This window comes from Pongo abelii, chromosome 1, assembly GCF_028885655.2.
Source record: "Pongo abelii isolate AG06213 chromosome 1, NHGRI_mPonAbe1-v2.0_pri, whole genome shotgun sequence".
Lineage (NCBI taxonomy): Eukaryota > Metazoa > Chordata > Mammalia > Primates > Hominidae > Pongo > Pongo abelii.
The window spans coordinates 197,241,195-197,254,788 of record NC_071985.2 but is presented as its reverse complement, the minus strand read 5'-3'; the positions used below and the strand labels follow the sequence as shown (position 1 = coordinate 197,254,788).

At 45.2% G+C, this 13,594-nt stretch overlaps 1 protein-coding gene across 6 annotated transcripts in view; it reads left to right on the top strand.

The window, feature by feature from the left end:
• Positions 1-13,594, top strand: part of THRAP3 (thyroid hormone receptor associated protein 3) — a 77,521-nt gene that overhangs the window by 61,053 nt on the left and 2,874 nt on the right. For 4 of the 6 annotated variants that reach the window (XM_024248394.3, XM_024248380.3, XM_024248384.3 and 1 more), the window contains 7 exons: positions 213-917; positions 2,519-2,691; positions 3,726-3,837; positions 4,964-5,048; positions 7,699-7,886; positions 11,994-12,192; positions 12,665-12,808. In XM_024248394.3, coding sequence (XP_024104162.1) covers positions 213-917; positions 2,519-2,691; positions 3,726-3,837; positions 4,964-5,048; positions 7,699-7,886; positions 11,994-12,192; positions 12,665-12,808 — 1,606 coding nt within the window. The remainder of the gene's footprint in view (positions 1-212; positions 918-2,518; positions 2,692-3,725; positions 3,838-4,963; positions 5,049-7,698; positions 7,887-11,993; positions 12,193-12,664; positions 12,809-13,594) is intronic. The other 2 variants (XM_024248401.3, XM_024248407.3) reach the window with 1 other exon arrangement.

The following is a 13,594-nucleotide window of genomic DNA, read 5'->3' as shown; positions in this document are numbered from 1 at the left end:
ATATTTTTCTCTTAATTGCCAAGTTCATAGAACTGTGAATGGCAGTTTTCAGAAATTATTACGAAGTAACCACATAATAAGTCTTTTGGTAATACTGGAATCCATAAGACATGTTTTTTTCAGAGAATCAAAAACCAAAAACGGTAAGGCGCTATTTTAGAGCAAGTTGTTAAGAAACCTCTTGTGTGTCTCTCTTATGTTTTTATAAATAGGTATCTAGAAGAGCAGAAGACAGAGAATGGAAAAGATAAGGAACAGAAACAAACAAATACCGATAAAGAAAAAATAAAAGAGAAAGGGAGCTTCTCTGACACAGGCTTGGGTGATGGAAAAATGAAATCTGATTCTTTTGCTCCCAAAACTGATTCTGAGAAGCCTTTTCGGGGCAGTCAGTCTCCCAAAAGGTATAAGCTCCGAGATGACTTTGAGAAGAAGATGACTGACTTCCACAAGGAGGAGATGGATGATCAAGATAAGGACAAAGCTAAGGGAAGGAAGGAATCTGAGTTTGATGATGAACCCAAATTTATGTCTAAAGTCATAGGTGCAAACAAAAACCAGGAGGAGGAGAAGTCAGGCAAATGGGAGGGCCTGGTATATGCACCTCCAGGGAAGGAAAAGCAGAGGAAAACAGAGGAGCTGGAGGAGGAGTCTTTCCCAGAGAGATCCAAAAAGGAAGATCGGGGCAAGAGAAGCGAAGGTGGGCACAGGGGCTTTGTGCCTGAGAAGAATTTCCGAGTGACTGCTTATAAAGCAGTCCAGGAGAAAAGCTCATCACCTCCCCCAAGAAAGACCTCTGAGAGCCGAGACAAGCTGGGAGCGAAAGGAGATTTTCCCACAGGGAAGTCTTCCTTTTCCATTACTCGAGAGGCACAGGTCAATGTCCGGATGGACTCTTTTGATGAGGACCTCGCACGGTGAGATGTGCTCCTTCTTGATCCTCAGTGCTTTAGTGGCCTAAGTGGTGTCTCCTAGCCTTTCTCCCTGGGGACATTCTGCTGTATTCCCCCTTCTGTCTTAAGCTTCAGTGGTGATACTTTCATGTCCACCTGTGTTCACTGGAGAGTTTGTGTCACAGAGTGATTGTGTGCTTTGAAGGGGGGCAGTATCCCTGGGGTGATGAACTATCTCTTCAGTCCTTAGTGACTGGCTCACTCTCTGTTCATCACTGCACCCCCAAGTCCAATACTGTTTCTAGTATTTAAGATAGCTTTGCCTGTGAAGCCATCCTGGATCCACTTCTTCCTTCCTAGCTGGGTCACCAAAGTCTGTAGTACAGCCCTTCCCCATCAAATAATGTAGCAATTTTATTGTATTGTATTTTTGAGACAGTCTCTCTCTCTCTTTCTTTTTTTTTTTTTTTGAGACGGGGTCTCCCTCTGTCACCCAGGCTGGAGTGCAGTGGCGCAATCTCCACTCATCGCAAGCTCCGCCTCCTGGGTTCACGCCATTCTCCTGCCTCAGCCTCCCGAGTAGCTGGGACCACAGGCCTCCACACTCAGCTAATTTCTTATATTTTTAGTAGAGATGGGGTTTCACCCTGTGAGCCAGGATGGTCTTGATCTCCTGACCTCGTGATCCGCCCACCTTGGCCTCCCAAAGTGCTGGGATTACAGGCGTGAGCACCGCACCCAGCCCAGAATCTCTCTCTGTCACCCAGGCTGGCGTGCAGTGGTGCACTCTCAACTCACTGCAACCTCTGCCTCTCGAGTTCAAGTGATTCTTCTGCCTCAGCCTCCCCAGTAGCTGGGATTACACACACCTGCCACCACACCTGGCTAATTTTTGTATTGTTAGTAGAGGCTAGGTTACACCATGTTGGCCAGGCTGATCTTGAACCCCTGACTTCAGGTGATCTGCCTGCCTTAGCCTCCCAAAGTGCTGGGATTACAGGCATGAGCCACCGTGCCTGGCCACAATTTTAGAGTTAAGGAAGGCAATACATCTACCTTTTGTCCCCTGAACTTTAGGAAAGAGTTGGGAGGCCAAGGCTGACTGGTTTTTTACTTGGTGTAAACTACTCAGGCAGCTGGAAGTCTGTGTGAACAGCATTCCAGCCACACCCCACTCCCGCTTCATGACATCACCTCCCTGAATGGCCTTGGCTGGTCATGCTTGCTGATCTTTTTATTGATTGATTGAAATGGAGTCTTGAACTCCTGGGCTCAAGTGATGCACCTGTCTCTGCCTCCCAAAGTGTTGAGATTACAAGCGTGCGCCACTGCACCCAGCTGTAGTTCATCTTTTAAAATACTTTCTCATTTGTTGGATGTGTTAAAACCAGCAGTGACTAAGGTTTAACACTTCACTCCACTTGAAGATTCCAGTAAGAAAGAGAAGAGAGAGATTTTGTATATCCTTTTCCATAGTTACAGTGCATTGAGGTTACTTTCAACTCCGGTAGGAAGAAAAGAAGTTTATGGATAGATTTAAAACTCTTCAAAAAAGTATTTTTATGGTTTTAATGTTCTTTCTGTATATTGTGTTCTAATTGGGCCTCCCCGTATTTCTTTTTCAGACCCAGTGGCTTATTGGCTCAGGAACGCAAGCTTTGCCGAGATCTAGTTCATAGCAACAAAAAGGAACAGGAGTTTCGTTCCATTTTCCAGCACATACAATCAGCTCAGTCTCAGCGTAGCCCCTCAGAACTGTTTGCCCAACATATAGTGACCATTGTTCACCATGTTAAAGGTGAGTCCAGACCCTGGCCTGCTTCAGGCTCGTGTTCCACACTTAGAAGAAGGATGAATGATGAGTGGATAAGGAGTTTGGGGGGCCTTGTATCTCATCTAAAGGGCCTTTGAAGCTAGGGGCTGGCTTGAAGGAAATTCCGTTCAAGAAGCAGTTTCCATATTTTAATTGCAGAGCTTAGCATTTTGAAATGCTAGTAACCTGTGACCAAGAGAACGGGTTAAATCCTTGACACAAAGAATTAGAATGGTTGAAAACTGAGAAGCCAATAGCAAAATGACTTTTCTAGCATCTCTGTCTTCTCCCCTCTAAGTGATCTCTTACAGACCTTGTGGTGTGAATTTCTTCCCCAAAGTATTCTATCATCCCCCTGGCCAAATGGAGTTGAGCAGGTTAGGGAATGGCTAAGAGAAGTGATAGAGAAGCTGGGTTGGGCCAGTTGCAGGTTCCATCTGAATATAAACTCAAGCAAGAGTTGGTGCTGTGCTTCCAAGGAGAATAAGCTTCAAGTTTCTCTGTCCTAAGACATGGGAGCTACAGTGGAAATCTAGTGCCCAATATGGGACTGTGTTTGAACCAGCCATTTTTCCTTCCTCTTCTCAGTATGTTTGTTGTGTGGATTTAACTACTTTAGTTGCATCTCTGTGGTTACTGGTTCCTGCAAAAGAGTTAAAACATTGTGTCTGCCTTTGGTAACATAATGTGTTTCTTTTTTTTTTTTTTTTTGAGACAGAGTCTTGCTCTGTTGCCCAGGCTGGAGTGCAGTGGCGGGATCTCAGCTCACTGCAAGCTCCGCCTCCTGGGTTCACGACATTCTTCTGCCTCAGCCTCCGGAGTAGCTGGGACTGCAGGCGCCCGCCACCATGCCCGCCAATTTTTTGTATTTTTAGTAGAGATGGGGCTTCACTGTGTTAGCCAGGATGGTCTCGATCTCCTGACCTCGTGATTTGCCAACCTCGGCCTCCGAAAGTGCTGGGATTACAGGCTTGAGCTACCGTGCCTGGCCCATAATGTGTTTCTTTTAATCCCAACAGAGCATCACTTTGGGTCCTCAGGAATGACATTACATGAACGCTTTACTAAATACCTAAAGAGAGGAACTGAGCAGGAGGCAGCCAAAAACAAGAAAAGCCCAGAGATACACAGGTAAGGACCATGGCCTTATACTGGAGGTTGTAATAAAAGACTTTGTATCAGACATTAAACTCACTTTGTTAAATTCTGCTGCTTGATGCACCTTTAATACAAAATTTACGGTAACATCTTTCAGACTCTAAGAGAGCTATAGGCATTTATATTTGAGAGTGTACAGGACATGCTTTGGGATAATAGTCTCTCACATTGGGCCTGAGGAAAACAGCTCTCTTGACATAGATTAACTCCTATATTCTTGGAAGCTGGCAAATGTTAGCCTGAAATTACTGTGAGTTTCTGTAGGTAGAGTAAATGCTAGTTTATTTTCTTGTCCTTTTTTTTTTTTTTTTTTTTTGAGATGGAGTCTTGCTCTGCCACCCAGGCTGGAGTGCAGTGGTGCAATCTCGGCTCGGGGCAACCTCTGCCTCCCAGGTTCAAGCAATTCTCATGCCTCAGCCTCCCAAGTACCTGGGATTACAAACATGCGCCACCATGCCCAGCTAATTTTTGTATTTTTAGTAGAGACAGGGTTTCACCATGTTGGCCAGTCTGGTCTCGAACTCCCAACCTCAGGTGACCTGCCTGCCTCAGCCTCCCAAAGTTCTGGGATTACAGGCATGAGCCACTGCGCCCAGCCTAATGCTAGTTTCTTTAGGTAAGCCTGTATATTAATATTTCATGGTAGTTTAATCATGGGTAGTTGGATTCTTTTGGAAGAATTTGCCTGGGGGCTAGAGGCGGGAGCTTGTAGGATTATCTCACAGAATTTTAAGGCCCAGCAGGTTTAAAGACTATTCCATGTGGTTGTGGGAGTCAGTTCAGTGGACAGGGACTAGAAACAAAGTTGGCCTTACCTTTAGGACTATGGGTGAGTCCATCTTTTTGTGTGTAGCAAAACCGGGAGAGAACAAAAACTTCTAACTTCTGTTACACCTTGGGAACCTGGGACTCTGTGTGTGTGTGTGTCTGCCTATGGGAGAGTGTTAAGTATATAAGAGTAAAAGTAATACATACATAAGTCATGAAACGTAAGGAAAAATAATGCCTGTGAATCTGTTAGCCAACTTAGGAGCTAGAATATTACCAGTATCATATTCACACAATGGAATACTATATCGTTTTGTATTTTCAATTTTAGGAGAATAGACATTTCCCCCAGTACATTCAGAAAACATGGTTTGGCTCATGATGAAATGAAAAGTCCCCGGGAACCTGGCTACAAGGTGAACTGTTGATTTGATCAGTAATTCCAACAAAATGAGTGCGTTGGGCATGAACTTGACAGAAATGTGTTTGTTTAAATTACTCTCTACTTAAGTTTGTGTTTTTCTTTTAAGGATGGGCATAATTCTAAAAATGAACTACAAAGGGTTAATTTTTATTAAATGTATCAACAACCTTTGTGAAGTGGTTAGAATATGGTAAATGACCCCAAAGTCTATTGAGGTGAGCTTGAGAAAAAAAAGAGAGGAGTTTTGGAACAAGTGCCCATGATGAGAGAAGAAACTTTTTGTGATATTTTTCTGCTTGTAAGTATTATCAAATCAACCGTATACATGCACTATTTCCAACCATGATTTCAGAAAGACATGCATGTCAGAGAAGAGTGAAATATTCATGTCTTAACTTAAGTAGACTGTTTTTAAACAGCTGGTCCAGTTTTTTTTCCTAACATTGTACCATATCTATCATCTGTCAATTACTGTTACTTTAAAGCTAAAGATTACTTTGATGGCCCAGCTACATTTGCAGTGATGTGCACGTAAACACTGTTATTAAGAGGTTAAAGCTTGTATACAATCTTTTACTGTGAAATAACTAAATTGGGCTTTAAAAAAATCTTAGTATTTATTGATCTTCATTCACATATACAGTTGAAATTTAAAATAACAGATGGTTATTCCAATGCTGCTGAAACCTTTTCTAAAAAATACTTGTTTTGTTGGTTGAATGTGATGAGAGGTGCTTCTGGGCAGTCTCTCTTCTCTCCCCACCCCTCTTTCCTCCTCCGAGTACCCCTTCTCCAGCTTGGCACTAGCCATGTAAAACCCGAGGTTTTCTTTAAAACATCAGAAGAGATCTTGCCCACCATGCCCAAAGAAAGCCAACTCATTGGAGGTGTTACCCCTGGGAGCAGTGTTGCATTTGTCTTTTTGTCTTTTTTTGCTCTTTGGAGGATGCAGAGGCCCAGTTCCCTCTGTTAGGAAACAAATTAAGTGATAAAACAATAAACGGCCGGGCAAGGTGGCTCAAGCCTGTAATCCCAGCACTTTGGGAGGCCAAGGTGGGTGGATCACCTGAGGTCGGGAGTTTGAGACCAGCCTGACCTACATGGTGAAACCCCGTCTCTACTAAAAATACAAAATTAGCCGGGTGTGGTAGTGCATGCCTGTAATCCCAGCTACCTGGGAGGCTGAGGCAGGAGAATCACTTGAACCTGGGAGGTTGCAGTGAGCTGAGATCCCGCCATTGTACTCCAGCCAGGGCAACAAGAGCGAAACTCTGTCTCAAAATAAATAAATAAATAAATAAACCTAGTTTCTGCCACTCCTGCTGTTAAACTTTTTTTTTAAGTTTAGTAGTTCATATATGTAAACTCTTAATGCAGAGTGAACTGCTCATTTCTTCCTCCCTGAGTTACCTCCATGAGACAAATCCTAGTGTGGGATGTCCTGAACTACCATGCACCTTTGCCCCACTGAGTTTCCCAAGAATTGTTGAAAGCCTTTGCTGCAGTGGTCTGAGCAGGTGTGCTGTTGCTGCTGCAAAACATACCTTCATAGCTGAACTGCTTAGGAAGCCAGCAGAGAAGTTTTTTCCTTCCTTCCCTCCTTCCCTCCTCCCCTCCTTCCCTCCTCCCTTCCTTCCCTCCTCCCTTCCTTCCCTCCTCCCTTCCTCCCTCCCTCCCTTCCTTCTTCCCTCCCTTCCTCCCTGTTTCTTTGCTTTCTTTACCCCTTCCCCTTCCCTTCCCTTTCCTTTCACCTGGTAATACCAGTTTATGAATTCCCCATAGTTTTTGATATTCCCTTTCTAGAGAAATTTCTCAGTATAACTCAGGATTTTGAAGGCTGCTTAAGTCTTCCATTGTCCCTCTTTGGACTCAATACTCAGAGATAATTCCAAGTGGAGGATAAGCCATGCGTGGATCCTACAGTATAGGTAGGGGAAGGTGAGCTTTTCTACTCTTAGTGGTGGCTAATCCTGAGCCAGCCCAACCACCTACTTTTCCAGAGCTAATTTTAGCCTTCTCAACATTTTTTTTTTTTTTTTTTTTTTTTTTTTGAGAGATAGTCTCGCTCTATTGGCCGGGATGGAGTGCAGTGGTGCGATCTCGGCTCACTGCAACCTCCACCTCCTAGGTTTAAGCGATTCTTCTGCTTTAGCCTCCCTAGTAGCTGGGATTACAGGCACACGCCACCTCGCTCGGCTGATTTTTGTATTTTTAGTAGAGAACAGGGTTTTGGTTGTTGCCCATGCTGGTCTCGAACTCCTGAGCTCAAGTGATCCGCCTGCCTTGGCCTCCCAAAGTTCTGGGATTACAGGCGTGAGCCACTGCACCCGGCCAGCCTTCTCAACTTCTAAACTAGCCAGAGTCATTACTGGGCCAGAAAGGAAACAAAGTGAGATCAATGCATAGCATTTTCAGAAGGCCAGCATCATTGTTTTGGAGAACTGGCTTGGGTTCTGTGAGGGATCCTTATGGAGTAACTTCTGTGGGACATCCTGCATCCCTTCCAAGCTTGGGTGAGATGCCTCACATTTCCCAGTGCTTCCTCTGCACCCCTCCATTGGAGTAAAAACCACAGTTTGTGGGATGGTTGAGTTGACAGCTCTGAATCCCAGAAACCTTAATTTTGGCTTATCTTTTGATAGGCTGAGGGAAAATACAAAGATGATCCTGTTGATCTCCGCCTTGATATTGAACGTCGTAAAAAACATAAGGAGAGAGATCTTAAACGAGGTAAATCGAGAGAATCAGTGGATTCCCGAGACTCCAGCCACTCAAGGGAAAGGTCAGCTGAAAAAACAGAGAAAACTCATAAAGGATCAAAGAAACAGAAGTACGTAAGCCCCTGTCACCCCTTTCAGGCTCTTAAGCTTCTTGTCTGCCCCCTTTGGGCTATACACCAGAACTTTCAAATCAGAGGAGTTTAGTGTTAGTAATTATAGCAACCTGTTTCTTCTTTTAATCCATGTAAATGTCAAGTAGGGTCCCTAGTTTGAAAACAATTTCTACATCAAAATAGTGTGATCTTTGTCCAAAGAAGGCTTCATGAGAGAAGTTAATCTGTTAAATAGACCACAGGGATGGTGTGGAGAATCATTAGAATCATTTGGGAATTCCTTTTGCAGTCTTACATGTGCCTTTTTCATCACACATTTTCATGGGGAAGTTGTATTTTAGAAATGGCCCAAAGTCATTGTCAAGTAATAACACTGTTTAGTCAAAGAAACAGGGTGGAACTAGATAGTACATGATTGTTGATCTTAAGTGCCTTTTAAACTAGTTTTACAGACAGTTCCAAGAGAGGTGTTCCAGGTACTCCTTAAACAAAGGTGGTATTGTTGAACTTTGTGGGGCAACATTCATGCTTATGTCCTGATGTTTCTGTTTACGTTTTTGAATGTTCCATGACTTTTTAATCATGTGTCACGAAAAGCACAGTTGAAGCCCCATACCTTCTGGTAAGAAGCAACACTTCTGCTGATTTTGAACTTTAGCTGGCAAGCATTTTTTTTTTTTTTTTTTTTGAGACGGAGTCTTGCTCTGTTGCCTAGGCTAGAGTGCAGTGGTGCAGTCTCGGCTCACTGCGACCTCTGCCTCCCGGGTTCAAGCGATTCTCCTGCCTTAGCCTCCTGAGTAGCTGGGATTACAGGTGCCCACCACCACACCCAGCTAATTTTTTGTATTTAGAGATGGAGTTTCACCATGTTGGCCAGGCTGGTCTTGAACTCCTGACCTCATGATTCACCCACCTCGGCCTCCCAAAGTGCTGGGATTACAGGCGTGAGCCACCATGCCCGGCTGCGTTTTTCTATCAATTTTCTGATAACCCCTTGAGATAAATTGAACAGTTGGTGTGATATCCATTTTGCCCATTTGAAAGATAAGCCAAGCTTAGAATAATGTGCCTTACGATCACAAGTATTGGCCGGGTGCAGTGGCTCACGCCTGTAATCCCAGCACTTTGGGAGGCCGAGGCAGGAAGATCACGTGGTCAGGAGTTGGAGACCAGCCTGGCCAATATCGTGAAACCCTGTCTCTACTTTAAAAAAAAAAAAAAAAAAAATTAGCCGGGCATGGTGGCGTGTGCCTGTAGTCCCAGCTACTCGGGAGGCTAAGGCAGCAGAATCGCTTGAACCTGGGAGGCGGAGGTTGCAGTGAGCCGAGTTCTCACCACTGCATTCCAGCCTAGGCGACAGAGTGAGACTTCATCTCAAAAAAAAAAAAAAAAAAAAATCACAAGTATCAGCTGACCTCAAACACGGATCTTTTGTTCTACTTTGTCTCCCATTCCAATGTGTTACTTATGCATTAGGAGCCTTGGCAGCTTTTGGGGCTGCCCATAGATAAAGAACCTGTGAATCCTCAGCAGGGAATGGAAGTGGTAGTACAGTAGTGCCTGGGCTGCCAGTTAGAAGTGGAACATGAACCCCTCAAGCATTTCAGAGTTGAGTCTGAATAACTAACCCTGATTTCCTCTCCCTGGAACACATGCCTACCTCTGACTTGCTATGTGACTTTGAATGAGTTCCCTGCAAACCCCAGTATTCTGTGATTTTTTTTTTTTTTGGAGACACGATCTTGCTCTGTCACCCAGGCTGGAGTGCAGTGGCACGATCATAGCTCACAGCATCCTCGAACTCCTGGGCTCAAGTGATCCCTCCTGCCTCAGCCTTCCAACTAGGCTGAGCTAGGAGTACAGGTATGCACCATGATGCCCGGCTAATTTTTTAAAATTTTTTGTAGAGATGAGGGCTTGCTATGTTTCCCATGCTGGTCTTGAACTCTTGGCCTCACGTGATTCCCACTCACCTCGTTGGCCTCCCGAAGCACAGGATTACAGGCATGAGCTACCACACCTGGCCCGTTTTGAGACAGGGTCTTGCTGTGTCGCCCAGGCTGGAGTGCAATGATGCGATCACTGGCCTATTGCGGCTTTGACCTCCTGGGCTCAAGTGATCTACCCATCTCAGCCTCCCAGTCAGCTGGGACTACAGGTGTACACCATCATGTCCGGCTAATTTTGTATTTCTTGTAGATTTGAGGTTTTGCCATGTTGCCCAGGACGGTCTAGAACTCCTGGGCTCAAGCAATCTGCCTGCCTTGGCCTCCTGAAGTGCTGTGATTACAGGCATGAGCCACTGTGCCCAGCCAGAACTTTTTTTTATATAACTGAAGAATGACTTACCCAGGTCACACAGCTAATAAGAGGCAATGCTGGCCGGGTGCGGTGGCTCACGCCTGTAATCCCAGCACTTTGGGAGGCTGAGGTGGGCGGAGCATGAGGTCAGAAGATTGAGACCATCCTGGCCAACATGGTGAAACCCTGTCTCTACTAAAAATACAAAAATTAGCTGGGCATGGTGGTGGGTGCCTGTAATCCCTGCTGCTCGGGAGGCTGAGGCAGGAGAATCGTTTAAACCCAGGAGGTGGAGGTTGCAGCGAGCCAAGATCGCACAACTGCACTCCAGCCTGGCGACAGAGTGAGACTCCATCTCAACAACAACAAAAAAGAGACAATGCAAAGACTCAAATTTGAGGCCTTTTGAGAGTCTTTTTTTTTTTTTTTTTTTTTTTTGAGGTAGAGTCTCGCTCTGTCGCCCAGGCTGGAGTGCAGTGATATGATCTTGGCTCACTGCAACCTCTGCCTTCTGGGTTCAAGTGATTCTCCTGTCTCAGCCTCCTGAGTAGCTGGGTAGCTGGGATTACAGATGCTTTCCACCACACCCAGCTAATTTTTGTATTTTTAGTAGAGATGGGGTTTTGCCATGTTGGCCAGGCTGGTCTCGAACTCCTGACCTCAAGTGATCCAGCCGCCTTGGCCTCCCAAAGTGCTGGGATTACAGGAGAGAGCCACTACGCCCAGCCAGAGAGTCTTATTTTTGAAAACCTCTTGAAATAGCACGGATGTTTAGTGGGGTCAAAGTTGAAGTTACATGAATCCTATGACAGTAACTTTGATTTCCCCTTTGTATGAGTAAGTGTTTGTGGGTGAGGAGCAGGGAGCATGATGCCTTTCATAATGGAAGACTGAGGGAGGGAAGGACAATGATAGGTTACTGACATTTGGCTGGCTCTGCTACTCCTCTACTCCTGGGATCCTGGCCTTGCTGCCCCCTAGAGGTATTCAGTAACTTCCACTATCACATGGCAGGGCTGGTACTGACTTTAGAACATAGATAATGACTCATCGTATTAAGCTAATTTGCCCTAGTCTGTAATTTCCCCAAGATGAAGGAAAGGGAAGGGAAATAACTCTGGGAGAGTTATGCCAGATCCTAGGCTTAGTCACACAACCTGTTTGAGCTCAGTGGGAGGTAATATGTGGAGTCGTGGTATAATTAGTCCGAGCTAGGTTAGAATCCGGGCTCTGCTCGGTTCTCTCACCTGAGCCTCCTACCTGTAAAATGAGGGAAATAATACTGAGTCGTATTGCCCTTTACTGCATGCCAGCTATGTTGGTGTAAAGTGTTTAAACACAGTGTTTATTTAGAGAACGCTGTAAGACAGGTAGCATTCCTGTAAGAAATAAAAGTAATAGAAAGCACTAACAGACGATAATATACAAAGCTATTTATCTGGCCCAGTACCAGATACTTTGGAGCTCTCAATATAGTGTTAATTTCCTTCTCCCTTATTAATTCATGCCTGTATCTTAGACTGAGCTACTGGAGGCCAAGGACTGTGTTTTGTTCTGTTTCTGTGTATGTCATGTGTTTATCACAGACTCAGACATAGATATGTCACTGAACATGACTGACAGAATTGAGAGGAAGTATCTTGGGTGGGCAGGTTGGGGGTGAGCTGGTTTTATAAGGTTACTCATCATCAGTTTCTTCCATCACAGGCACACTTTTGATTGTCCTGTGCTTATCCATGAGGCCCCAGCCAAGCAGTGTCCCCTAGAAGACGATTGATCACCCTGGCTCTTCTCTTTTCACAGGAAGCATCGGAGAGCAAGAGACAGGTCCAGATCCTCCTCCTCTTCCTCCCAGTCATCTCACTCCTACAAAGCAGAAGAGTACACTGAAGAGACAGAGGAAAGAGAGGAGAGCACCACGGGCTTTGACAAATCAAGACTGGGGACCAAAGACTTTGTGGGTCCAAGTGAAAGAGGAGGTGGCAGAGCTCGAGGAACCTTTGTAAGACCTTCCCATCTCCCCCTTTCTCTAAGCCCCTTGCTTCTACCAACTCTGATTATGTTTCATCAGAATACCAGTTTTGTTGCCTTTGACATAAGTAATCCAATCCAAAGACCCTGGAATCTTTGGTTCTCCTTCCCACATTTCCTGGCCTTTCCATTTTTTGTTACTTTTCTGTTCATAATCACACTTAGCTAGAAAGCCTCTTATGGCTTCTGGTCCCAGAACTTCCCCCACTTACCTTGACTACTGCTGTTTATAGGGAGGCCCTTGGGGCAGGTTTGTCCTCTATGTAGGCTACAGACTTGAGATGAGCAGAAAGGGAATGGCTGGAAACCAGCTGACCAGCATATGACTGGAAGACAGCTGTCTATTCCACACCAGAAAAGTGTTCTGAACAGAAAGCAGGGGGGTTTGTTCCCCATTCCTGGGCGTGATCCTTTGTTCCTTTTTCCCTCATTTATTGCAATAGCAGTTTCGAGCCAGAGGAAGAGGCTGGGGCAGAGGCAACTACTCTGGGAACAATAACAACAACAGCAACAATGATTTTCAAAAAAGAAACCGGGAAGAGGAGTGGGACCCAGAGTATACACCCAAAAGCAAGAAGTATTACTTGGTATGTGTCTGGGGATAACCAGGGAGGGTCAGAGGGCCTTTGACACACACAGTAGCTGATACCAGGCCTTAATTAGTTTGTCCAAAACTGCGATTAAATGTATGTGCAGGAATATTGCACTGGGGCGTGTGTACTTGCATAGTGCTAACTAGATGGGTGTCCTCTACAGAGGCAGTCCTGGTCTTCAAAGGGTTTATCACTGAAGATGTTTATGGATTCCAAGATAAGCAAGAAGCATTGATCTTGTCTTTTTAGTCTGTGAACTTGTTTTACTGCTCACCCACCACCGACCTCAGCCTCCCTCATTTCTGTGGATAGAGCCATAACCCTTCCCTGATGCTGCTGTCCCTCTCTGCCACTCCATGCAAGAATGACAAGAAAGACCGCGCAGGACCTCTTTGAGGAAAGGGATGTCTCTCCAAAATGAAACGCCACTGGGGCTTCTCTCATCTAGGCTGTTGATCATTCCCGTGCACTCTGGGCCTCCCTCAGATTAATACTTTTATAGGCTGAAGTACCTGGCCTTGAGTGAGCTCTCTTGGCCTTGGTATGTAACAGCAGGCTAAAATCCAAGCTGGTATGAGTGTTATAACTAAGGTAAAGGAGCAGCTGAATCTCTATCACTTGCCAGAATGGCTGGAATGGATCTGTATTGTCAGTTGGACAGCTAGGAAACAGGTTGTGTGTGGATGGCTGTGTGTGGCCACCATCCCTTTTCTAGGGTTGCTGCTGCTGGAAGCTGCTTTGAGGCTACTAGAGGACCTTTGAACTTATCTCTAGGGAATT